Below are 27,749 nucleotides of genomic sequence, written 5' to 3'. Positions count from 1 at the left end.
AACTCTCCCAAAGCAGAGCAAAAAGGCTCCAGAAAGCTCTCTGGAATTCTCCTGCATTTCCTGGGGAAGGAGAAAGCAGCTCTGAGCAATGGCCACCAGCCTCAGGAATTTTTCAACATCTCTAATTCTGACAAGACCAGTTCTGGATATGCGCTGCTTAGCTGACATCACAGGGATTCTCCAGTTGCCAGGGGTGGGTCATCTGACCCTAAGTGGGTGGTGATGGTGCGAGGAGTCATACGAGATGAGACAGGGAATGAAAAACAATAACCCAAATAACATGAAAGAATTTCTAAACATTTTTATTTCAAATCTCTTTTCACCCCTTCCGCAAAAAGACATTGGTCAGTACAGCAATCATAAAAAGGAGATACAAACACAAGAGTCAAATGTCTCCCGCACTGACACTTACAAAAAACCGGGAATTATACATGGGGTTTCCAAACAGGACCTGCAGCAGCTACTAATGTCCCTTTACAAGAGTCAAACATGCCTATGAATACAGTATATACAGACACCCCATTCTGGAACTAATCTACAGGGACATCCCAACACCCTCCCATCTATCCCCAGAAAAATACCAAAACACACCCAAAGTGCATTTGTTTTGTTTATATCAAAACATCTTTCCCTTTCCCCAACCCACCCTCAGACCCTCCCACCCCATTTAAGATTGGCCTGCAAGTCTATTTTAACCATTTAGTAATTTTTTATAGTTTATGAAAATAAATTATACAGCAACTATTTTAATAAATTAAGCACAAAAAGGTAGAGGAAAGGAGAAAAACTAAATGGGAAGACAAAAGCCAGGCCACGCTTTGGCTGGGAGGAGGGTGGCGCGGCTGAAGAGGACGGAAGTGGTTGCAGGGGCGATGTGGTCCCCCTTCCGGCGAAGGACTGGCAACCACCCCGAGCCCAGAACGACACCCCTCTTCACTGAGTTTCTTAAAAACCACCAAAAACTGTACAGCAGTGGCTGTGGCACGGGCAGCACCAGTTTGGGCCTTCCAACAAGCAGCCTGCCCACGGAGCGGTGCCTGGATTATGCTTCTTGGAAAAGGTTCTGGGCCTAACAGTGAGGGGCAGGTCCCTGTTCAAGCGAGCACCAGAGATGGAGTAGTCAGACCAGCCTTCCTGCTCCACCTGAGCTGGGTAGGGGGCTTAGGACGAAGCTCGGAGCGGGGCTGTGCGGGTTTTTGATCTCCTGGGTTCTGATCAAGAGTGTCGTAAGTTCACCTTACACTCCATCTCCAGGAGCAACTAGATCGCAGTCCAGCTGCGAGCAGACATTCAGGTCTTCCGCTGCCATGACTGGCTGCCTTTTGCCTGCCCCTCTCAGCATTTTGGAAGAGGGAGTGGGAGGGGGAGGGAGCAATTCCAGGTACCCTCTAAGGAGATGAAATGGGCGTGAAGGCATGTCACAGACTCAGCATGCAAGACTGGCTTCCTGGGAGGTGGATGCAAGTGGAAAGGAATGAGGGAAGGGGCAGAGAGGACAGGATGGGAAACAGGAAGAAACTGGGGGCACCTACCAGGAAGGTCAAGAAGCATGAAAAGGACAAAGACAATATGGAATCTGTATGTAAAGAAAGGTCTTTCCCTGGCAGATTAGAGAAATCAATGATTTAAATACAATTCCTTACTCTATTTTTATATCTGCAGCATCTGAGTCCCCAGTGCCTCTGTCTCTATGCTCCAACCCCCATCTCACACCTCCCAAGGCTTCGCTATCTTTTCAAGGCCTCCTGTCATTTTTGTGCTGAGCATGAAGACTCCAATGTCAAAAGAGGATAGATCACGGGGACTGGCAGACTTGACTTTGCTTTCTTGAGCTTTGTGGCCCAATAATCCTATAGCTATCATGGGGGGAGGGGGTCACGATTTTCTTTCTTTCTTTTTTTTTTTTTTCTTTTTTAATAAAAAAGGTTTTACTCCCCAGGAGCAAATAAATCATTTTGAACTACTGATAAACACTGCTGCAGTGAAAAGAAAGATGGCTACATGTATGCAATAGCACAAATTCAGTGTAAGAACAGCTGTGTTGACAATTAGAGATAAAAATCATTTATCCATTTCCCCCTTTCCCATGAACCAAACCAAGAGGATTCCCATAGGGAAAATGTCTAACTCAAAAGCTCCTCCCTTAGGGACAGGGGGCACGTCATTCTCTTAAAAGTGGACAACATATGGCAGGTCTCCCCCCAGTGGAGATGCTCTCAACACCCCCACTGGTGGCAAAACTTCTGCAAATGAACACACACACACACACACACACACACACACACACACTGACTTTCAGACCTCCTTCCAGCAGCCACAGAGCTATATATGCCAATGCCTAGGCCTCCAACTTCAGGGCTCAAAGCCAAGGGAGAGGCAGGAGGTCAGGGGGGAATCTAACCTAGAGGACAAGTTTCTCCTAACCCCATTTCCTGCCAGGGCCAAGGGCTTCAAGCAGGCTGTGCTCTTCCAGTCTTCCAGGGCCCGGGGTGAGGGCTGAAAAGGCTGGCACCCAGGGCATCCGGCTTTACTCCAGTCTCTCACCCCGGATCTGAGAACACTAACCACCCTGTCACTTGCCAGCGCTTCCTGGATGTGCACTGTAGCGGGGGTTGCCGCTATCTCCACATCTCTCCCAGCCTTAATAAGGGGACTGTGTAATCAGCTCCGGTGACAGGTAGGAAAGGAGGAGGAGAAACCATGGCAGCAAGCTCCCCACCACACCTCCCCCCTCAGGAACCTGGGTGCTGCCGCCCAGGGCTGGCCTTCCAGGGTGTCACACTCACTGCACCCAGGCACAGGCAGGCAACCAGGCCAAGGTCATCGCCAACTGTCCCAAACTCCTAGTTTGTCAGCCATTTATCTAGTCCCCGCAGCAGAGCCCCCACCGCCTTGCGCCCTGCAACCGCAGCACACGAATTTCAAGTAATAGCAAGTTGTAGCAGTAGCTGTCACTAACTCACAGTGGTTCACGCCTGTCCTGAGGAAGGTTACAGTAGACCAGTCATAAACAAGCGAGGGTTACACAGGCAGGGCCTGAGGGTATTGACATCACCCATCCACAACTTAGAAACCAATGACGGGTCCCTAGAAGTGAGAACCTTTTCCAGTTTGTGACTTGAAAATACTATGACCAAAAAGCAGAGTTCCCTCTGCAGACTGCATTTCAATTAGCACTACACAGAATCGGCAGGGGGGCAGGGGCCGCAGGCAGGAGAGGTGAAGGGGAGCTGCTGATGAAGGCCAGCTGCCCCTGTCCCTCCCTGTTTACTCTGACCAGGCTGGTGCCCTTCCTCCTCACCTCCTGATGAAGCCTGTTTCCTCCTGCACAACTCTGTCTTATAGCCCACTCTACTAAGGAAGGACCAGGCTACGGCCTGGGCCGTGACTAATGCACAGACAGATCACGGACACAGTAAACACTACCCTTCCCGGGAGCAGAAAGGATGGTGGTGAGGGTGGGTCACGCCTCCTCAGCTGGTTTGGTTTTGTACCTGAGAGTATGGATTCTCCACTGGAAACCCCTGGTACCACAAGGGGTCCAGGGGCTCTGCCTTCCTCACCCAGGCTGTGCTGAGAGCAGTGAGGTCCTTGACCACAGGCAAGAACCTGGCTGACTTCTGGCTTTGGGCTCCACCTCGCCATCATAACCCCTCAGCATTCAGACCTGCCTGATGACTAGGAAGTTTCGGTCTAGACCACAGCACAGAAAAAGGATTCTTTGATGCCACTGCTCTACCTTGGGACTGTGCACTGTTCCGTACACACCCTGCAGATTTCTGCTTCTGTGCTCCTGTTCTTGTGTTTCTCATCTCACTGCCCTGCCCTCACCTAAAAACCAAAGTCTCACAGCACCAGAGCTTTCCTAGACCATCTGATCTACACTGATCTTACCCACTCTGAATTTCTTTAAAGACAGCCCTTGATTCTCTCTGCCATGCTGAGTCATTCTCCAAATGCTTCACGTCTGGCAGCCACCTAAAAGCTCCCTTAGGCCAGAGAATATGTCTCCTGCCTCCTGTGTTTTCCACAGTAGCTAGCCCAGAATCAGGCAAATGAACACTAAAAAGTAGTTAAAAAAAAAAAAAAAAGAGAGACCCCACGTAGCCGCACAACAGCCACTCGAGGATCTCAGTGGATTCCAGACAGCAGGCTTTACAGCTGGGTGGCACTGTCTGCAAGATGGCAAGTTAATTTGTACCTTCAAGAGGCAAGACCCGTAGGTTAAGCCAATTCCCGGGATCACAACCTTAACTGGCTGGTGATACTACCACGGCAGCCAGAGAGAGAAGAGGTACTACACGACAAATCAAAGGTGGGTGGGCCGTGTTTATGCTACAAAGCTCATTTTGTGGGCCACCTCTTCACAGCCAGGTAACAATGCAAGTTTCCTCCCTATTCAGCTATAAGGAGGAAGAATGGTCATTCCATGCAGGACGTAAGGCAGAAGGCCAGTGCTCCCAGATGAGGCAGTCCTATAAATTACAAGACACTGGGGCCTCACCCCAAATGATCAGGAAACCACAAACCTGACAATATTATTTATCTCATGCGATGAGGCAGATATAAGCACAGGGGAACCAAAAGAGGAAGTCTGTTGAAATACTTACTGCAAAAGAGTAATAAAGATCAAACAGCTCAATTTTCACATCTTAATAGCAAACCTCTCCTCAGAGTAACTCTACAGAAAAGCAAACTCACAATGTTATATGATTTGACAATGGCCAAGTTCAGAAAAGCACTGGAGTTTTTCTCCCTCTTCCTCCACTTCCATCTGGAAAACAGGCAACTCTCAAATCAGTATCTGACAGACTTCCCAGTGGAAGGAGGGCAAACAGGATCTAACTCAGGAAAACGTTTGGGTCGCCAGAAAGAACTCAGGAAAATAAAGAAGCCCTTGCTACCTCCTGCTCCAACAAACCTAAGAACATGAGCTGTAATGCTCTCCTCCCTCCTCATTGATCTCAGATGGGCCATTAAGGCTGAGATACCAGGGAGCTTTCTCTAGGAAGAGCACAATAGCTTCGTTTCTCACCTTCCTCCACATTCCCTCTCACTAGCTGACAGACATGTGGAGGTAAGGAACACTGACTAAGTCATGGGTATGGTTTGCCATTAAGAATCTGGAAGCACGCTCCATTAACTTCAGCAGCCGGGATTGGAGCTCTGAACTGTTCCGGTGATGAGAAAAACTATTGCCTCGACAGCCGGCGGAAGCAATAGGAATGATGCTACCATGACCAGAGTGAAAGGTACAGTTATCTCGAGGGAATGGGTTGAGGGCAGAGGAAGAACAGGGCGAACTTGAGGTCACAGAACTTAGGAATTCAGTAAAACAAAACGAACACAGCTGCTTTGAGAGGTGATTCTGAAATCAGGTTCCTAAACCTTAAAAGCAAAGCATGCGAGGAGTCACTGCTTCCCCCGGCAGAGCTATGTGCCAGTTCTGTCCAGTCACCATCTATTCGAGACTAGCCACCCTCCTCTCCTCCCTGCTCCTGCTGAAGCCACCCTACGCCTACAGAGAAGCAGATTCTCGGCCCTCAGAACCTCCCGACTTGATTTGCACTTCTGACTCCTTCTTTTCCCTTCCTCAAGGTCAATGGTGGAGACTCGAATTCTGCCTTTGGCGCCACCTGAATGACCCTCACTGGCAACCCCCTCTCCTCCCCTCCTCTCCTTTGGATCTGCTCACCCTTGGCACCACTTCCAATCCAATGCACACAGACCCCAGCTGCCTTTAGGGTGAGTTTTCCATACTGAGAAATGCAAATATCCAGAACAAAACTTCTGAAAAAGGAACAGTGTTGAGACTTCTTCCAGTTTTCCAAGGAGTTCATCCAGCTCCAGTAGCACAGGGCTGGATGTGACAAGGTGGAGCCCCACTCAGAGAGTCTGGTCGTGGGCTTCATCCAAGCCCCAGGGCGGCGAGGGGAACCGAAGTCTTTGCACAGAGGATCCCAACCCTTCCTACTCCTCTTGTTTCCTTCACTCCCGTTTTCATGGTAGCTTCATTTGGTTCTTCGAAACTGGAGCTTGGCAACCAAATGCCTAGGTAAAAAAGGGGAATAATTAGAGTGGCTCAATAGAGTGGAACCAAAATGGAGTGAAAGAACAGCCTCTGGAGGTGGAGAAGCACAGCTCAAAGGGAGGATGGGGCCTGGAGAGCCAAGTGCTTCCACAAACACTGCAGCCGGCTGGGGATGCAGCAGTGGCCTTTGTCACAGGGACCTGAGCAGCCTACAACCTGGTCGCCGAAAAAAGGTCCTAAAATGACTAATAAAGATGTCCTACACACTGCCTCCCTTCTCTCTTTCCCATTCCCCTTCATTTTCCACACACTTTCCCTAAGGCCCATCTGCTCTAGGCACTGAATAAAGAACTGAGTCCCTGGAGTAACCCCTGGTGAGCCAAGCTAGAAACAGCTGTAGGCCCTGTGGCTTCTGGCTGTTGAAGAGGGCTGACATATAATCACAAAGGCCAGTGCAGCTTCTACCTTCTGATTTAAGAAGGGCACTGTTCCAGCTGTTACCCTGTGCCCTAACTCCAAGTACCCTGGCAAAAAATTCTCCAGGTAAGAGCACACACAGACCAAGTGGCCCACTTGGAACTCTGAAATTAAAACCAGCCTGACCAACAAGAAGTCATAACAGCCGAATTTCACACCTGAAAGTCCTTTCCCTTGGGAAGTGTTACTTCCCTTTTTCAAAGGGTCCTAGGAGCAAGTACAGCATGATGCTTATTCTTTGCTACAAGCAACAATCCCAGTGTCACAACAAAAAGAGGCCCCGGGAGTTCAGTGTAATCCTTTGCCAATACGTGACTGCCCCCCACACTCGTGGCAAATGGTTAGCCCCAGCCTATACCTGATCATATCAGGGCCTTTGTACTTATAGGATCCCCTGCCTAGAATGCCTGCTTCCAAGATCCTCTCATGGTTAACTCTTTGATATTCAAATCTCAGCTGAAATGTCACGTCCTCACAGGAGCCTTCCCTGATCATTCAAACTTGAGTTGTATGCTACCATTAACCACTAAACTTCACCCAGTTTTATTTTCTTCATAACATGTACAGTCAACTGAAATTAACCTATTCACTTACTTACATGTGGCTGTCTGTCTCTCCCTACAAGAACTGCAGCTCTGTGAGAACAGGGCCTTTGACTATCTTGCTCAGCACCCTCTTCCCAATTCACACTGGCTACTTTATAGATGTCTGCTGAATGACTAAACAAGTGATGGGGAACTCACTAACTCCTGTGGAAAACCATTCCATATTTGCACCTGTTAAAAAGCTTCTTCTAAAGTCGGAATGAAATCTGTTTAAAACTTGTACTGTGGTCCTTCTCCTGCCCCCTGGAACCACACAGAATGAGTTTAATCACTCTTCCTTAGGAAAATCCATCAAATACTTCTTTTGGTCACCAAGCCCCTCATACCCTAAAACTTCTCTGGTCCATGATAATCATTTATTCCCCACACGATGAAGTGTGGAGCCCCCCACCATCCTGAATATTTCTCTGAATGTGCCTGTGCTCGTGGGGGCCCCTCCTAAGGCACAGCACCCACAGAAATGGTGCTCTAACTGAAGGGTCCCAATTACTCCTCGACAGCGCAGTTGCGTAGGTGGGCCCCCCTAGTTCCCCACCCTAATCAATGCAAAGCCACCAAGCAGAGAAACCCTCCTAGACATTAGAGCACTAAGATGTTTTAGGAGACACTTCCAAGGGCATACAGCTCGCGGATACAGTCACACCTCGTTTAACTTGTTTTGCTTCACTGCACTTCACAGATACTGCGTTTTTACAAATTGAAGGTTTGTGGCAATCCCACATCATCAGATGATGGTTAGCATTTTTTAGCAATATTTTAAAATTCAGTTATGTAGATTTTTTTAGACATAATGCTAGTGCACACTTAACAGACTACAGTATAGTATAGATAAAACTTTTATATGCTCTGGGAAACCAAAAAAATCATGTGACTTGCTTTATTGCGATATTTGCTCTCTTGCAGTGGTCTGGAAATGAACCCAAGGTATCTCCAAGGTATGCCTGTAACTGAAGACATGACAAAGAAACTGTACATCCAGCCCAGGATCCTTTAAGTTAAAACTCCCGCAGCCGCCTGGAGATACCATTTCTTGATCTCTCTTCTTCATTCCTTCTCTCCTTGCTAAACCTGGCTCACATGCTCTCCCCCGCAGTAGCACAGGATCAGGGACCACCAGAGCCAAGAGGAGACACACAGCTGGGTTCACCTGAGCCACAAAAAAACCCATAGGACAAAAACACCAGTTGTCATTTTCTCCCATTAAGAAGAGAACTGAGAGGGTGGGGAGAATTAAAGCCCACTTTTCACTCTAAGGCTGTCACTCCTGTGGGTTATTCCCCTTAGTTTGTTTTGTATGGGGGATGGGAATGGGAACAGAGGAGGTTAGAAGAGAAGCAGAAGAATTCAGTGCTTAAAAAGGACACTCAGGGGTTTCCCTGGTGGCACAGTGGTTAAGAATCTGCCTGCCAATGCAGGGGACACGGGTTCAAGCGCTGGTCTGGGAAGATCCCACATGACGCGGAGCAACTAAGCCCATGTACCACAACTACTGAGCCTGTGCTCTAGAGTCCATGAGCCACAACTACTGAGCCTGCATGCTGCAGCTAATAAAGCCCGCGTGCCTAGAGCCCGTGCTCCGCAACAAGAGAAACCACAACAATGAGAAGGCCGCGCACCGCAAAGAAGAGCAGCCCCCGCTCGCCGCAACTAGAGAAAGCCCGCACACAGCAGCAAAGACCCAACGCAGCCAAAAATAAATAAAATTTTTTTTTTTTAAAAAAAGGACAGGGCTTCCCTGGTGGCGCAGTGGTTGAGAGTCTGCCTGCCGATGCAGGGGACACGGGTTCGTGCCCCGGTCCGGGAAGATCCCACATGCTGCGGAGCGGCTGGGCCTGTGAGCCATGGCCGCTGAGCCTGTGCGTCCAGAGCCTGTGCTCCACAACGGGAGAGGCCACAACAGTGAGAGGCCCACGTACCGCAAAAAAAAAAAAAAAAAAAAAAGTACATTCGGGACTTCCCTGGTGGTCCAGTGGTTAAGAATTTACCTTCCAATGCAGGGGACACGGGTTCAATCCCTGGTCGGGGAACTAAGATCCCACATGCTGCGGGGAAACTAAGCCTGTGCACTACAGCTAGAGAGCCGGCGTGCTGCAATTAGAGAGAAGCCCATGCACCACAACTAGAGAGAAGCCCGAGTGCCGCAACGAAAGATCTCGCTTGCCACAACTAAGACCTAACACAGCCAAATTAATTAATTATTATTATTATTTTTAAAAAAAGGACACTCCCAGTAAAAGGGGTTGGGGGTGGTCTCCGCATCCCAGCAGTAGATCACTAGAATGTGAGATCTTGCACATAACCCACACTACCAAAATCACCATTCTCTAGCAATTTTGTTCCCTACTCCCCTCTACCTTTCAATGTTCACATTAGTGCAATTTAAGAAGACTTTTTTTTTTTGGCCGAGCCCTGAGGCATGTGGGATCTTAGTTCCCTGACCAGAGATAGAACCCACGCCCTTGGCACCGAAAGCGTGGAGTCCTAACCACTGGACCGCCAGGGAATTCCCAAGAAGACTAATTAAAATTCATATGTGCAAACCAGTATTCCAAGATATTTTATGGGAAAATAAATGAATACTCAGTGTAGCAATGGGAGAAGAGCCTCTTAGATAAATGAATTCCTTAGTTAATTCATTTATTCTTTTCAACAATTTACTTTTCAGTGGCCTAGATGGAATTCTAAATAGAAGAGCAAGCTGTTTTTTCCTCGTCCCCATATTCCAAGCCGTGGGACAGAGTGGAACTCTCAGTGAAGTGCATGCCTATTACAATTAAGGGCATTTTGCGTTCCCTTTGATGAAGTTTTCTTCCCCTTTGCTTTCCTGCTTTATATGTCATTTGTGCGATATCAGGGCGATCAGCCAAAGTAGGAGAGAAGGCTGCACACTTAGCTGCACTTGTGTGTTTTCTTTATACATATTCAGTGATTAACTCGCTTGTTGCTTGGCAAATACTCTTTAAGCCTCTTGTGTCTATCTGCTCTTCTCCCAGTTGGGGTATGTGCCTCCCTGGGACTCCATGATCAAATGTGGCGACTCTCTGGACAGATGCCTGGATCAGGCTATACGCATGGGGTGAGAGGAAGAGGGACGAAGCCCAGTGCATGATAACCGCTCAGGCGGAGACTAGGTTGGACAGTGAGGCAGAGTGGAGGCATACCCTTGGTGGTGACCAGCAGGGGGCCCCTCGCTACGTGGAGGGTTCCAACACCTCTTGCTTCTGTTTGGAAATGAGCTGCGCTTCCTTTAGAGACAGGTATACCTCTTCCTGAGGATCATAGTAGTAGAACTTTCGGATATAAGAGATCAGAGGCCTACGAATAACACAAGAGGGATACACACAAATGTTATACATAGCTTATAAAAGAAATACCACCTTTATTCAACCCTCCCTTCTTTTCAATCCCTGTATGGTTGAGACAACACCAAAGACTCTTTGTTGCCCTGACAAAATTCCCACTTTCTCACTTATTATAGTTCTGTCTCCCTCCCTCTTACCACCTCCACTCTACCCTTCACAGAGTCTGCAGAAGGGAAGCCAACACACACACACACCTGCCTCCTTCCTGGCTGTAATGTGACATTTCTAAGTTAGGTGCTAAGACATAGGAGAAGTGAAAGGACAACGCCTGTGAGTTGCCAGGCTCTGCCTGTACACTCAGCTTGCAGGCCTCACGAACACTGCAACTAACCCTCCATTCCTGCCCCACCTCTAAAGACCCCATTGTACTTAGGCAGTGGGAGATCCGGGATGTGATCTATCCGGACGAGCTGTCGGATTCGGAATCGGCAAAGGTGCTGGAGGGATTTGACATTGCTGAATCGGGACACTGGATAGAGCAGCTGGACTGGAGTTGGTGGCAGTCCTTCAAGAACGAAAACCAAGAGAAATATTCAGATGACACTATACAGCTAACTATAATTTTCCTTATGAAGAGAATCCAGGGAAGGGAAATGGGGCTTCTTTACAGTTCATCTATGTGTTCTGTACAAAAGCTCCCCTCCACAAAGGACTGCTGATTTCCATACCACCACTACCATACTTCATACTCAAGGGAATCTATGCTCCCCTGCGGCAGGCCTCCCCAGCCTCACTCTTAACAGCTAAGAGTCTTGCTCTTCAGAACAGCTCAATGAAAAAATGCCGAGCTACAGACTTTGCTCGGAGCCAAGTGGCCAATCCCAGGCCCAAGGCTCTCAGTGCAGGGCAAGAATCAAAGGTATCCCTATTGGGAATGGGAGACACTTGTTTAGTATCTAGAGTACCCTGAAGGTGAGGACTCAGAAAGGCTGTTCAGAGGGGTCCCCACCAAATTCCACCTGAGAGGCTGGTAAGCAGAAGGCAACAGCTAGGATCAAATTTTATAAGCCTGTCACTCCTGCCATTTACTTCAAGCCGGGACAGTCAGGTTTAGCTACCTCTTACTCCCCACCAACCCTCCACCCCCACCAACCACCCTCCTTGCTTCTGAAATTTTAGGTTGGGTACAGGAACAGAAAAAAAGAGGATGATGCTTTTAAAAGAAAAGCAACTACAGTAGCTTGGGCAAGCTGGAATTGGTACTACTGTGCACACAAGTGCCTGCTGACTAATGCCAGCCACGGCTGATGGGAGCCCCACACTCTTATGTTTCATCGCAATATCAGCAGACTCTGTGCTGGGAAATTCCAACCCCCTCAGGGGTCAACACCACAGAATGGAGACACCCAGAATGGCAGGGACACTGAAACAGATTCAGGGGAACAAAGAATACCCTGGTTTCAATAAACAAAGGGGCTATGGAAAGTAAACAAGAAAAGTGCTCTCAGACAGAATCTGAGTTGCAAAACCTTTGAAAGAATTCTTTTCTCAGCCATTGCCATATCAAAAGAAATTCTGTAGACAACTTGTTGGGAAATAAAATATCTAGTATTTTTGGAGTTTAATTTCAACCAGTTTTTAAATTTTGTTTGAACGCATGAGAAGAAAAAATTAAAGCTTGTAGATTGCCTCCCAAAGCCCTTTCATGGTCGTTAACAACTGACTTTCTAAAAAAAATTGAAATACATGTTATGCTAAACAAGTAAGCTTATCTTAAAATCATTTAACTCATTCAGTCTTCAAAGCCGTATTCAGACAGATAGCACTATTATCCCCATTTTACAATGAAGAAACTGAGGCCTATTGAGCTGAGAGAATGTGCTCACAGCTCAGAACCAACAAAGCTGGCCTTCCTTGAACACCTGCTCTGTCTGAGGAAGAGTTTAGCCCAGGGAACCTCAAAGGAGGGTCCTCCAGGAGTCTCCTCAGAGTGCCTGCCCCTGTGACTGTCTGACAGGGGGGCTGTCCAGATAGTCACAGCTCCTTGATTCAGGACCAGTCTCTCTTGACTTCTCACCTCCATCCCTTCAAATCTAAGGCTTATATTTTGAAGCACTGTAGCCCTCCTCCACCCACACACACCATTAAAAAAAAAAAATTCACACATGGATTTTTCTCTTGAATATATTTAAACTCAAGTGGTTTTAAAATGATTGGGGTTCAAATTCCTCTTTGAATTTTACCCTTTCTCTCATGTTTTAAAAATAGTCTTTAGTAAATTAAACTATGACAAACAGAAAGCTTCCTGGGGGGTTGGTTGTAATATTGCTAAACTCAACATGACGTTTCAGAGATAAAAGTAATTTATGCACCTAATTATTTATTCCCAAAGAAGGACTATAGGACTTGTGCTTAAAGAGGTCAGGATAATAAATAGCATACAATTATCTGACTGTTTGCCTACTTGAATTTTAATGACCATATATACTTGCCTATTTAATTGTGTTACTTTTAGCCTTAAGTTCACAAACAGCAATTTGAAACCTGTTAATTCTCTGATATTCTCTGGTTTTGCCCGCAAACACAGAAAATGATTGAAGCTCTCACATCCAGAGCTTGTTAACAGATGAGGTCAGAAATGGAAATAAATCCAACATAAGACACCAGTGCAGCGAAAGTGAAAGACAAGGTAGAAGAGTGATCATCAAGAACTTTCCTCTGGTCCTCACGCCAGGGTCCTGGGCGCAAATCCAGTTTCCAGCCCCTTGGCTATTTTCTCTTTCCCCAAAAAGGAGCAGGTTAGGAGTGACAAACGTCTTTCAGGTCTGAGCATCCAAACACCCAGGTCTTCCTCCCACAACAAACTGTTCCCTGAAGGCCAGAATTATCCAGCCCCAAACTTGTCAATAGGGCCAAATTGAGAAATTCTAGGATACAAGGAAGACATAGCCCTAAACAAGTAATCATGGCCTAAATGATGGTTACAAAAGAGGAAGCGACCAATTTCCTTAGAGTTATCCAATTCAAAGTGTGATTAAAAAAAAACAAAAAGTGTTTTCTCTTCAGGCACTTCACAGATGATGGAGATTCTCCCAACTAAGAAGGACACATTCACTTTGAGTTCTGGCTCTCACAGCAACAGAAGTTTTGTGCTAATCCAATCACATTCTCTTCCTGAGATTGCTGCTTGGTGTTAGGGGTTTAGTTTACAACTGTGAAATGGACCAGACTGAGGTGTAATCAGCAACCTCAGATTTACCATGACCATGCTCCAACACTGCCATGAGAAGAGATAAGGGGCAAACCAAGCTCAGGTGCCATCATTTTTACCACCGATTCCTCCCCCAGATGCGAACTATTCCACTTATTAAATTCCTTCTGCTCCTTACTTGCCACCATCCAGAACTTTCCCATTAGTCCCAGCTTTAAAATTCCCATAAGCCCTGGCATCCTTTTACACCAGTCTGGATGTGCTGTGACTGCATCCAGCTCTAGATCTGAGCCAGAAAAACCTGACGTTGCATCCTGACTCTGCAACTCACTGCACATCAGTTTCTTAATCTGTATTTTAAAAAAGAAAAAAAAAAGGGAGACTGTAACATCCCTTCAAGGGATTTTGTAAGGGTTAAATGAAATAATACTAGCCCCTTGTAGGCATTCAGTTATCATCATCCCAAAGTCTAAACAAAAGGGCTCCTTTTAGAATGCACCGTGTTATAATCCCTGGTGCAGGCTGACAGAGCTCAACCTACATTCTAATGACTACCACTTCCTCACAGGAATCCTCCCCCCTAATAAAGTCAGCCTCACAGAATGCCTAGACCTCTGTGATAAGCAAAGGAAGGCAGCAAACAATGGTAAAGGAGAACACTGGCCTTGCCTTCTTTGTCCCAATCCTTCAAAGAGAGGTCACTTACAGTCTAGGGGTAAATACTAATTCGCTTTGCCTTGTCAACTTGGTTACCATTTTAAGTGCAAATGGATATCCTACCTGTAGCATTCCTCACAGGTCCTAGAAAGACAGTCTCCACTAATAAACACAATTCTGACTTCTTCATGTCCTCTCCACAAATCCCAGCAAACTCAACCTGCAATTGGCTTACTGCTATTTTCTTCCCATAACAGAGGGTGGGAAATAAAGCACAAGATTTGGAGTTAGTTCGGCCTCAGTTTGAATCCTGGCTTCAGCACTGAGTAACCTTTAGAGTAAGTGGCTTCACTTTTTTTCTTCTAAGAAAGTCTTTATTCCTCCTTTATTTTTAGAAGATAATTTCGCTTGATACAAAATTCTAGGCGAGTGGTTTTTTGTTTCAAAACGTTAAATATTTCAATCCACTCTTTTATTTCTTGCATGGTTTCTGAAAAGAAGTCTGATTTAATTCTAATCTTTTTTTTCTTAATAGATCTTTATTGGGGTATAATTGCTTCACAATACTGTGTTAGTTTCTGTTGCACACCAAAGTGAATCAGCCATATGCATACATATGTCCCCATATCCCCTCCCTCTTGAGCCTCCCTCCCATCCTCCCGATCCCACCCCTCTAGATCATCGTAAAGCACCAAGCTGATCTCCCTGCACTATGCTGCTGCTTCCCACTAGCTACCTAATTTTACATTTGGTAGTGTACATATGTTGATGCCCCAGCTTTCCCTTCCCACCCTGTGTCCTCAAGTCCATTCTCTATGTCTATGTCTTTATTCCTGCCCTGCAACTAGGTTCATCAGTACCATTTTTTAGATTCCATATATATATGTGTTAGCATACGGTATTTGTTTTTCTCTTTCTGACTTACTTCACTCTGTATGACAGACTCTAGGTCCATCCACCTCACTACAAATAACTCAATTTTGTTTCTTTTTATGGCTGAGTAATATTCCATTATATATGTGTGCCACATCTTCTTCATTTTTGGGCCTCACCTTAAGTTTCCTCACTGACAAAATGAAAATAATCTTTTTTTTTTTTAAGTAGACCAATCTATTAGCTAACTGCTGCAAGAAATTACAGCTACTGAAATAAAGAACCTGACAAAGTACCTGGCACATGATAGGCACTCAATAAACAGTAGCAATCACTGCAAGCTCTAACCCTTAACAATGTTAAAAATCTTACTTAAAATTTCTGCAGACAGGGCACATTTGTGGAATGAAACGTGCTATACCTGAGGAGTCCAAGACTCCATGAAGTCTCTCAATACTCTACAAGTAGATACATGCTCCAGACTTCAGAATCCTCTGAGAGGATTTCCCTGGTTCACCGACAAACAGAGCTGATTACCCACCCTGTCCTTGTCAATCACTGTCATGTCTTGTATTGAATTTAACATGTGCTCTTGCCTTTATCTTCCTACCTGTCCCCTTTTTTAAGCTAAGAGCTCTCTGAGCATAGAGAAGTGGCTTATTTTTGATACTGAGTTTAAAAAATAAATGTTTGTTTGTTAAATAAATACCCCAAAAGCCACAAACTCTAAAGATTGCTAAGCAGAGTCAGTTCCTGTAAGAAAGGATTCTAACATTTTCCTTTTAACCAAGTCAACTGCATGAGACCCAACTGTCTTGACAGCACTGAGGCAAATACTAAATGAAGTGAGAATTAATACGGTTCGCACCCTGTTGTGCCTTATTGAAATCACCAAGATTATAAAACACACTCCTGTAACCTGGTTCAATCCTGTTACTAATGTTCTGCTGGAGGCTTCCCTGTAACGTCTTTTTAGAGCAATTTCTTGGCACCCAGTTTGTTTAAGAACCTTAATTTGATTCAATGGCAAAGCATGAAGTTCTCATGTTAAGTTCTGTTTGTATCTTACAAATTCCTCAGTTAATGTGCTTGCCATTTTACTTTTTTCCAACACTATAAAAGCAGATTCTCGCAAACCATCCCTTCTCCCCACCCTTCAATAGAGACTATATAGCTACCTCCCTACTTGGGCAGAAAGACTACATAACCACACCAGCAAGGATGGGAACTGCCCAGTGCTCCCAAATGGAGACTAGTCTCTGTATTCAGTACTGGTAGGGATACGGGACACAACAAAAAGTATCTACTCTTTGGACTTCCCTGGTGGCGCAACGGTTAAGAATCCACCTGCCAATGCAGGGGACATGGGTTTGAGCCCTGGTCCGGGAAGACCCCACATGCCGTGGAGTAACTAAGCCCGAGCGCCACAACTACTGAGCCTGTGCTCTACAGGCCGCAAGCCACGACTACTGAGCCCACATGCCACAACTACAGAAGCCCTTGTGCCTAGAGCCCATGCTCCGCAACAAGAGAAGCCACCGCAATGAGCAGCCTGAGCACCACAACGAAGAGTAGCCTCCGCTCGCCGCAACTAGAGAAAAGCCCGCACGCAGCAAAGAAGATCCAATGCAGCCATAAATAAATAAATAGGTAAATAAAAAGTATCTACTCTTTGACAGAAAGTTTCGTACAAATGGACAGAGCAGACTGCTATTAAATTCAGCCTCCTTGACACTCACCATTTCTAGTGAATACTCTTTTACTTTCCCTGTTCCCCAAGGAGATGACCTAAGAGCTCTCTGTTTCACATGTAAGTGTGAGATGCCTGGATCAGGGACAACGAGATACCTCTGCAAGTTAAATATTCACATGACTCCTGGACATCAGTGGTGGGATCAGTTTTTTCATTCATATGATCAAAGAAGCAAAGATTCCTTCTCAATATGTTGAGGGATCAATTCCTTCTCAATACAAGGGCAGGAGAGGGATCTAGGAAGAGTGGTTGCTACAAGAGCCAGGAAGAAAAGCTTCAGGTAAAAAAGCTTCAAGTGTTTTTGGGTTTGGTTTTTTTTTTTGGGGGGGGGTGCAGGGGAGGGGGTAGAGATCCTACACTGGATCATACCCAAGTCAGTTAAATAATTAATGTAACTATAGCCTTACCTGGAACCCTGGATCTCAAGAAATAGAGAAACTTCCCATTCTTGGAGTGCATGATGGCTCTCTTAATGAACTCCACCACTGATTGACAGCGATCCTCAAACTTGGGATGACACCACAGGCTGAAGGTTCCTGCCATGGAAAGTTAAGGAGAGGTAAAAATGCAAAACTTACTTCGAAAAGATTTGAGAGGCTGGCTTGAACATTTTAATGATTCTCACTTCTGGGAGGGTAGTTTTTAGTCAAGCTGAGTCAGACAAAGGTCCCTGTTCCTGCTTGTTCCACAACTAATGGAAAGATGTTGCCTTTAATAAGACATAAAGTAGGTCTTACAAGGTTTTTGTTAAACAATAATAAATTCAAGTCAGAAAAAGAGATATAAATAGATTTTGTTGGCTATGAACATGAATCTTTAAACCACAGACCATAAAGAAAAGACTGCTATAGCAAAAGCGAGTTTAAATGACATACCCTCAAAAATATCTAAGTCTTCAAGTATGCATGGAATAGTCCAGGAAAGACAAGAACAGCAGTTTTGTGGGTCTCACTCATTCATATGTGTGTTAGGCACACAAATCAAATTCTAAGTCTTTTCTTCTGTAACTTCTAAAATCCCATGCTCCAACATGTTACAAAGATCCCACCCCAAACTTTAGAATCACGAAGGCAAAAGGGAATCTGAACTCCCATGACTTAAAAAAAACAACAACAAAAAAACTCCAACAACTAAAGCACTAAATCCAAAAGAGTCACAAAAGGGATACTAATCACTCAAGAGAACTATAGATGTGAGTCTCCCTAATTACTCTCACAGGATCACTTAAAAAGACGAGGACAAATGTTCCACTGCAAGCTGGCAACTGAAAGGCCCACAGGCTTCTATTAAAAATTCCATTTATTCAAGGAAGAAAAGTCCCTTTGAACAAAAGGTAACTGGAGAACCATTTGAAAACACCCTCCCATTCCTGGCATCTCACCTATCGGGAACCTAGAGGTCAAGCATTCATTCTTCATTTCCATGGCCTAGTCACATCATTTTAATAGGTTTATAAAAGCACTTCACTCTGAAATGCTTTTTCTTTGTTTGTTTGATTTTTGTTTTTAGAAACAGCAGGAAAACAGGCAGCAGTCTACCCCACAGTTCTCTAATTCTCAGGTCTTTGGACTGAAGTTCCTTTCTCTTCATGCATCTCGAAAGCAGAGGTGGAGGGGCTTCCCTGGTGGTGCAGTGGCTAAGAATCCGCCTGCCAATGCAGGAGACACGGGTTTGAGCCCTGGTCCGGGAAGATCCCACATGCCACAGAGCAACTAAGCCCGTGCACCATAACTACTGAGCCTGCGCTCTAGAGCCCACGAGCCACAACTACTGAGCTCGTGTGCCACAACTACTGAAGCCTGTGCACCTAGAGACTGTTTTCCGCAACAAGAGAAGCCACCACAATGAGAAGCCCATGCACCACAATGAAGAGTAGCCCCTGCTCGCTACAACAAGAGAAAAGCCCCGCGCGCGGCAATGAAGACCCAACGCAGGCAAAAATAAATAAATAAGAAAGCAGAGATGGGGGCAGAGGAAACCATGGACAAAGCTATGCTGACCTAAACAGGTACTTCCTGTCTAACAAGAGAAGCAAACCAAATAAATCCCGCAGAACATGGCTGAGAACAGGAGAGAGACAGTGGTGCCTGAGAAGAGCATGAAAGAGCCCCTTACTTGAAATGCAATATCTAATATAGCTCATTTGAAGTTGATCACATGTGGGAAGAGTATGAGGGATAGGGGGGCAAGTCCCTGAAACGCCCCAGAGTTCTTCACACTTTTTAAATTTGTAGCATATTACAAATTTTTGACAAAGGATGTATTAGCCAGCCCTACCACCAATGACCATCACAAGTTTGTGGCCCAAGTCAAATACAGAATGCCCATCCAGACTGCAGTGTTGAACAAGTCAGCTTCTCGACATCACTGGAATATTAAGCACAACCGGACCACAGAGGGGGAAGTACTGCCAGGAAGGAAGACAGACAGTCTAAAGCACGTTGATCCCACAAACTCTCATAGAGTTCTGATGACTATTTCCTATGAGACTACAAAGCTGACCAAAAGAAGACATAATTATCACCCTGCTGCCTGGCAAGAAGAGCTGATGGGACTTCCAGGCAAAGAAATTCAGAACAGAACAGTCACAGGATCAACAAATTCTCCTCTTTGTATATATGATTTAATAGTAAATATCTCTAGATGGTAAGTTTAATTATAAACCAAAGTTTGGAAGAATGTGTCTAATGGTCCTAGGTTATTTCTTCCTTCTACCAAGAGTTTTACTGGCTTTTTTCTGTTCTTCTTCAGACTCTCCAATTTAGTAGACAAGATGCTGAGAATACTTTTAAACGGCACCCTTAGGCTCCTCCCAACCCCCACCAACATTTCTTCCAGTGATCGAAATCAGTGTCCATATCAATATTCAATTGAGTCTACGAGATTTTCCTCCCCATTCACAGTTCCATTTCTATGAATCCTTCCAATGAAAAAGTCAGATAGCAAAGGTAGGAAAAGGCAAAGGGGGAAGAAGCCTTCCTTCAAATGCCAGCACCTCTCACCTCTGTAGTGCTCCATTCTGGTGTGATGGGTGATACCCTGTGATCGGAAACTGAGGCTCAGGATATAACGAGGATCAGAGCTGTCTCGTACCAGGAAAGAACCATCGGGCTTGCCTTTCAGCTTCATCTCTGCATCTTCCCAATTCATCGGCCCCCAATACCAACCACACTATCAAAGAAGAAGTGGTCAAGTAGTTAACAGAACAGAGAAATGTCAAAGTTTTCAGCACAATTTCTCTTACCACAAGAACCCCGTTTCCAAAACACTGCAATAGGTAAAGGCTGCTAGGAGTGTCCCAACCATTAGCAATGAACACCAGGTTCATCACACTTTTAGGTCTCCAAAGTAACAGAAAAATAATTTTACAATTCCATTACCAAGGCCCTACAAAGAAGAGAAGAGCGACCTGGGTTAACTATGTAAACATTTCTCCATCACGGTCAGATTTTTTTTTTCAGATTCAATTTTACAACATCTCTTATAGAACTAATAATAGCAGCATATTGTTTTGTCACTGTAAATACAGAGGCAAGGAAACTACTCTTCCTCTAAAAATAATAAAAGGGGAGCTGGAACAGAATTAGGAGAACGCAAGAGGAGGCACCACTTACCTTCTCCAGCTCTCGAAGGCTGGCTGCAAAGCTGCTTGAGTCGGGCCGGTAGAGGGGACACTGGAGGGGTGGCGGGGGTTGGCTGTGCAGGGATTCGGCTGCTCGGAGGGGAGCGATCCGGGGAAACGCATCTGCAGGGCAAGAGAGTGGCGGTCACTTGTCGACCCTCATTGTTCCCAACCTCAAGAAGACCGTCCCCCCAAAACAAAGAGGCTAACTGAAGAGGGGCAAGGCATTAGAAGATAAGCCGGAAAGGGTGGAAGCCAAAGCAGTGGGGAAGAGCTGGATGGGCTGGGACAAAAAGCTGTGTGGGCTCGTGTAAGCTGTGAAGGATGGGTGGGGGCGTTTAACCCCAGGAAAGGGGTAAGGAGCAGCTCACTAACCTGACTAAGGTGACTACTTCAGGGCCTTCACCAGCCTAGAGCGATTCCAACTTCTCCCACCTCGAGGTGAAGTGCCAGTAAAGCAGCCTTGGAAATAGTGACTCGCTACTTGCCCGGGAAGAGCAATGATTTTGCCAGGCAAGTAGATTTTGCCAGGTGAGTAGAAAATAATTCATTTCATTCATTTTATGCCTTGGGTACTGGAGGCTGGCAAAGCAGGTATGGGCTACTGAATGCTTGGGACTTATTTACAAGGCTGCAGTAAATGCTAAAAGCTTAGAAAACCACAGAACTTTGAAAACCAGCAACATATTAAACCTCCTCCCTCTACTAAAATTAAGGCAGTTTCCTAAATGATACTGACTCAAAGACTGCAAAACAGTTTCAGCAGCAAAGAGACAAAAATATCCAATAGTCTTTTATCTCTACCAAAAATCAGATTCACCTCCATAAAGAAAACGGGTTAGAAAAAACAGTTCTTGGCCTCATTTCCAAGGAGTTCTGGTCCAGCCAAGGGGATACAATTTAAGCTTTCTCATAAATTCTGTTATTTCCATAAATAAATTTCTCCCATCCTTCAGAAGTATATCACTTGGTACTCCCCACTCTTGCAAGTCCTGCGTCTAGGCTAAGCTAACCTGGGGCATGAGGTGGAGGAGGCGGAGGTAGGGGGAAAGACTGCAGGGAAGACCCCATCGGAGCCACAAGGACAGATGTAGGCAGCGTCCCACTGATATCATCTAGAAGAGAGAACAAAAGCAAGAGGTTCAGAAATATGGGCACAGAATGAGCAAGGTAAAGGCAGAGGAGAGGGAGAAGGATCATCAGGCTGCCCTCTGGGGCAAGATGGCCTGACCTTCACCCTGTCTTTTTGCACACAGGGCAACAATCATCTTAATCTGGTTTCCTTGGCTTGAAAGCAGGAAAGTAAGGATATCCCTAAAGCTGCCCACTAGCAGTAGATTCAGAGCAAGATAAATACCCTTTATAAATAAATAAAGATCGAATCCATATATGGACAGTAGATGTTATAGCATGCAGGTAAGAGACCCATTTAACCACTTCGGGAGAGGACAGGGGTGCTGAGAAAGGGACAAGAAATAATTGGGCCATCAATAGAAACCCAGGAGCTTGTTTGACTCCTGGCAAGGAACAACAGGTCCATAGAGCTCACCCTCCCACTAGGGCAAGAAGACAGAGAGGGGAGGAAACTATACCTAGGAGGCTGAGGCTTCTTCTTGGAGGAGGAGGGGGAGTTGGAGGGTGTGGAGAGGTCAGGCCCCGCTGAGAGATGTCCACGTCCACAAGTGACACTGTTTCACCTGAGGGATTCATGGAGCAAGCATGTTACAGTAGCACCTTGCCCAAAGCCGAGGCCAGGAAGCAAAGGGAAACAGAGGGCAAGCAAGGGAGGCTAGAGAGGTCCATGGCTCTCAGAAAGCTCAAAATCTAATGCTCCTTGGCTGGAATCCCACACCCCGCCCAAAAAAACCACCTGAGAAGTCAATTTTAAGTTCCATCATTCCTTAACCCCGTTAAAGATCAAGGATCTTTAAGACAAAAACATGGGATTGACAGTTGAAAAGCCAACTAATCCTGGCTCTGCCACTGAGGATATAACCTTGAATAAGAGGTCTTCTTTATTCAAATAGAACCCACACCACTTATTTTTTACAGATTTGTATACCAATTTTTGCCTCGGAGAGCAAGGCAAGCAGCTTGTTACAAGCCCAAATGCACATGGAGAGCAAGTGCCATTAAAATGTAAGAGCTGTTAAGCTGAATGCAGATAGAGGCCCCAATGCTAGCTCTACCTTCTTCCTAAAGGGCTTTCCACATCTAGGTTTTCCAGGATACTCACTCATAAGAGAACCAACCATTTCAGATATCCATTAATTCCTAATAGTTGAGGCTGCAAAGGCCGAAAAGTGCATTTACAACCCTAATAATTAACTACTTCCTCAGTCAGCCAAAAGTCAGGCACATGGTTTCCTTACTTCCCAGCATGTCACGCAGTTCTGTTCTCTGCCATATACACTCCTTCTTGCCACCCAACCCCGTCTAACCTCTCTCCACTTGAATCACCAGAGAACGAAGGGTATTTTATCGACAAAAGGTTGACAGCCAAGAATAAGTTTGTTTGGTAGGCCTGATCCACAACTCAGAATTTGGGATTTCTGTAATTTGGCCCTTAGGGTGTTATTTCCAACACCTTCTTCTTATTTGGGAAGCTGAATTACCCCTCAGCTAGTATCTCTAAAAGGCCAGAAGCTGGGTTTTCAGAATCTAATATGGTTTTTTTTAACAAAGGTCTTGAACACTAATTAAGATAAGCAGAAAAGCTCTTCCAAAAGTCATCAGTGGAAGTTCAAGGAACTCATCACACAGCTTAATGAGTGAGGGCCTAGCTGCCCGAGCAATGCAATGAGCCCAGGTTTCCTGAAGGGTCAGAGAGGTCTAGATTGTATGCACTTAAAGGATGTAATTCAAGAGAGCTAAGGCTCTTTGAAATAAGAACGTGGAACCTGAAACTACAAATGTGGGTTTCATTACTTTAAAAGGGAAACAACTACTAACTAGAAAGACATTCTGCTACAGGATAAGATCCTTTAATTCGCTGCTTGGGATAAGAACAGAGGGGATATGAACAGAGGACCTCCTTCTCCACCTGTGCCTAGTGCAGGCACCAACTCACCTGTCCTGACAGCTCACAGCAGTCTACCCAGTGATGGGGGTTCCACTAGCTGGCTTAACATTTTCCTGGAAATGTCCAGTCCCAGATCAGAATTCTTGCGATCATCTTTTTTGAGGGACACAGTATCCAAAAGAGTTTGAAATTGGGATTTGGTTTAAAGGCTTCTCAGCCATGCCCAGTGAAGAGCACTCAGTTTCTGAGATTTGAGGCTGTGAGCTCCAGACTTCCTTTTCTACAGCTCATTCAAGCAGGAGCTTCACACCTGACTCACAAAACAAAAGGTCTCCCTCTCAGAAAAAGCCCCCCTTTAAAGGAGAAGGCAAAAGGACATTTGACCGCTTTCCTACTTTAGCAACTGTGTTCCCTGCTGCAAGAGGAGAGACTTAAATTAGATCCAGTGAAGAACCCTTTAACAGCTGCAAGAACTGCTAGCCCCTAAAATGGGTAAGACAAGAGTTCATGTGATCCCCTTAGCCCAAAGTCTTTAAAAATAGACCAGATCATCATGGATCATGTTTATTAGATAATCCATGAACTCCCTTGGAAGCAGGGACAGGAACTGTATCACTTTTGGGGAGTCCTTTATGCGTTATGAGCCTATAAATTTGTAATTTCTACTTTTAATTTATATGTGATGACCCTGAACTAAAGCCTGCATAACTGCCAGGGCCACATAATTACCAGCATGCAGTCTCTACCTCAAACTATAAAACATCCAAAGTCAAGAATACATTTCACACCATAAAAATAGCCTCACCCCAAACCCAGCAGGCACGAAATGAAGAAAATAACTGCAGACATGCTTGAAGCTCCCTCTGAGATGCATCTGCAAGTGTTTCCTGACTCGTCTCAGAACACTCGTGCTTTCAGATGTCAGAAGAAAAAGAAAGAGATCACCCTTACCTGTGAACAGGGGGCTGAAGGAGACTGGAGAAAAGGCACTTTGAGTTCTTGTCAACCTGGGTTTCCTGAGGGGTGAGAAGCACACAGAGAATGAGGTGCGGAATGAACACACATGCATTTAAATCACTGCAACAACAACAACAATAACAAAAAATCACTGCAACACTCAATTCCAGATGCACCAAAAAACAAAGCAAACCCTAGTCGTTGTCAGCCACACTTTTGTAATAAAGCCTAAAATTTAAAGGGGGAGAATAAAACAATTAAGGCAATTCCTAAATAGATTTGGCTACAGAATTCAGCAGCCTACAAAGCAATAAGAAATCTCTTTGGAGCTTTCCATACCCATCACATTAAAAGACTAAAACACCTTGAGTGGTAATTAGTAAGTCCATTTCTAGAAGAAACAAGTCGGACACAGAGTTGATTTTCACATGGGAGCCAAGAAAAAGGTTCTTGACCTGAACAGGTGCCACCTCAGAGCACCAGCTTTCCCTCTGGGCCTGCTCCTAGGAGCAGGAAGTCCCAAAATGAATCAGGCAAGATTTTTGGACTTGAGGACAGCACTATAGGATACACATGCAATCTTCAACCAGTAAGAACTCTGATTTTTGCAAAATGCCTCCAAGCCATAGGTCAAAACCAAAGGGGAGCCTCTTCAAGTTAGGAGCTCTACCTGGCACCCAAAGAAGACGGCCTCTTCCCCTTTGAGAGCTGCCAGTCACAGCTCTCCCCCCAGGACTGCTACTGATACTGCTCCTGATACTGCTCCCAAACCAGCTGGAAAACCCAGATCTCCTGTGAAGACACACCAATTTCAACTGGCTTTTGGGTGAGAAATGAAAGAAATACAAAAGACTCTGACAAAGACTTTCTGGCTAGAAACGTGCTGAGCTCAAAAAACTCACCTCAGAATGAATGAATTGACTAAAAGGGAAAGAAGTTGAGGAGGTGATGAAAATATGCTATACCTTGATTATGGCAGAGGTTATGATGTTGACATCTGCCAAAATTAATAAAACTGAGCAACTTTAAAAAGGTGAATTTTAGGTGGTATATAAATGATATGTCAACAAATCAGGCTTAAAAAAAAAAATTCTACCACCAAATTAAATGCCTGACTCCACACCTTGTAGCTGGCTCACTTTCCAAAATTACTCTCACCCAAAGGTTGAAATAAAACTTCAACTTCACCAACAGACAGGGGCAGAAGCAAAGAAAATCCAAAATGAAATCCTATTTTAAAATATTTGACTTTGGAAGATCTTTATTCATTTATGTTTTAACAGAGATGTCTGCTCTTCTCAGAACTCACTTCAAACAGAATTTCAAAACCATACTGTGAAGACCTTACTCAGAAACAGCCAAGATGCCGGAATCCCTCTCCTGACCTATCTCACACGCCCTCTGCAGCCGCCTCCACGATGAGGCTTGAGAAGTCTAATGATGGTGCCCACTGTCAACGCCCCGCCCACAGCACACACAGGAGAGGTGGCTACATCAGAACAAGACACAAGCACACACAGTCCCTCTATTTATAAAAGTTGCTCATGGCAGTCTGCAGCTTAGTTTCAACACTCCAGAGGGCTGGAATGGAAAGTTAATTCCACTGGACATTAACTTTAAGACTGAAGAGCTTTCAAGCTGATTTTTATTCAGTAACTTGTGGATACAACATTAAACTCAGCAAGCAGAAACCTAAAGCACTGGCCTTTCGAAGGGTTCACACCTCAGCCATTTGGCAGTTTGCCTCTTTTCAAAGGAAGCTGCGTTACTCTGCCATCTGCCCATACTGGGGACGAGCCTCCTCAGTGCCAAGCACTGAAGAACAGCAGTACCCAAACGCACACATCTTGCGGAGGCCTTCTCACTCCAGCTCATCTTCTCCCCGCCCCTGGCATTTTGAAGAAAATCATAGTTTCTAGGATCTAGAAAAAGAAATACATACGACTCTAAACCCAGGCAGAGCCATTTGAGAGCCCTAGGATGGCTTTTTCTGGCAAATAAGGAAGGTTCAAGAAGTAGAAGGTCTAAGAGGCTGAAAGGCTAATAATAGATATGAGTGCTTCCTTCTCTCTTTGGGGAGATATTGTCTAACTGAAAATCCAAAACAGTTTCTGTCTCAAGGATCCTGAGAGCATTCTAATGGCAGTCATTCATGAAAAGACCAATCTAGACAACTATAAAAAACAAAGCAAGGGAATGATGAACATAAAATTGAGGATGGTGGTTGGTTACATGGGGGAGGGCGAGATGTAATCAGGAAGTAACACACAGGGGTCTTCAAAGGTACTGATAACATCTATTTTTTAAGCTTAGTGATGGTTACCCAGGTACACATTTCATTATTATTACTGTACATACACTTTATACATCTCTTCTTATATATATGAAACATTTAAAATGATAACCATTCTAAGCTGGATGTGCTGTTTTTTGGAGAGCAACATGAATGACACAGCTCCAGACAACATTTTTAACTAACCCTTCTATACGACATTCCCATATTATTCTATTCCTCCCCAGACCACCTTGACAAGCATTAGGGTACAAAGTTAAAGCCACTGTAACTCTGCCAGTGGGCCACTTGCATCTTAGCAGCAGAAAAACCTGATGGGTGGTGTGGGGTAGGACTTGGTGGGCTATGCCTCAGATGGCAGAACAAGACAGGGGCAGCAGAAGACCTTAGGTAAAGGTCTTCTCTGAGGCAAGTAGTCCTTTGTGTCAGCTATGCACTGCTTGTGCTGCAGGTAACAGAGATAGGATGCCTCTGTCCATTTCCACTCTGCAAATTACTAACTGTATAGCAACAGATTTGTGGGATAAAAGGAGTTCATTAGACTAGACAGGCTGACAACACACTGATATAACCACTGGCCACTTTTCAAATTCCTTGAAGCCTAAAATATAAACAATGAAATAGTAATGCTTTCCCTCTCTTGTCCATAAATCCCCTCTATGGTGTCCTAAGACTTACACATGGCCTTTTCTAACTTCTAAAGTAGAATGTCCAAATATCAGGTTTTGCGGCCACAATTTACCTCTGCCCCTGCTAAGGCACACAGTGCCGAGTCAGCCAGCCTCTGCCATTTCCAACACATCATAAGCCAGTGTCTGCTCTTGAGCTACAGGCACAAAAACCACATGTTCATTTTGAGTTCCAATACACAGACCTGTGCAACACGGTCAGATCTGAAACTCCACCATAAACCAACTAAAGAACCTATGGAGGGAACTTCCAGAGA

At 45.1% G+C, this 27,749-nt stretch overlaps 1 protein-coding gene across 3 annotated transcripts in view; it reads right to left on the bottom strand.

Annotated features, from left to right (window-relative positions):
* Positions 1 to 286: 286 nt before the first annotated feature.
* SOCS7 (suppressor of cytokine signaling 7) overlaps positions 287 to 27,749 on the bottom strand; it is a 33,051-nt gene continuing 5,588 nt past the window's right edge. Inside the window, exons 2-10 of one of the 3 annotated variants that reach the window (XM_060134033.1) lie at positions 24,505 to 24,569; positions 22,124 to 22,228; positions 21,545 to 21,646; positions 20,524 to 20,654; positions 19,912 to 20,080; positions 17,317 to 17,445; positions 10,845 to 10,980; positions 10,275 to 10,428; positions 5,919 to 6,051 (exon numbers count right to left, since the gene is read on the bottom strand). In XM_060134033.1, coding sequence (XP_059990016.1) covers positions 10,305 to 10,428; positions 10,845 to 10,980; positions 17,317 to 17,445; positions 19,912 to 20,080; positions 20,524 to 20,654; positions 21,545 to 21,646; positions 22,124 to 22,228; positions 24,505 to 24,569 — 961 coding nt within the window. In that variant the 3' untranslated portion in view covers positions 5,919 to 6,051; positions 10,275 to 10,304. Of the gene's footprint in view, positions 6,052 to 10,274; positions 10,429 to 10,844; positions 10,981 to 17,316; positions 17,446 to 19,911; positions 20,081 to 20,523; positions 20,655 to 21,544; positions 21,647 to 22,123; positions 22,229 to 24,504; positions 24,570 to 27,749 lie in introns of all 3 variants that reach the window. The other 2 variants (XM_060134034.1, XM_060134035.1) reach the window with 2 other exon arrangements.

The sequence above is a fragment of the Lagenorhynchus albirostris genome, chromosome 20 (assembly GCF_949774975.1).
Source record: "Lagenorhynchus albirostris chromosome 20, mLagAlb1.1, whole genome shotgun sequence".
NCBI classification, from domain to species: domain Eukaryota; kingdom Metazoa; phylum Chordata; class Mammalia; order Artiodactyla; family Delphinidae; genus Lagenorhynchus; species Lagenorhynchus albirostris.
Note: the sequence above shows the minus strand (reverse complement) of the source record. Positions and strands in the feature narration are given on the sequence as shown.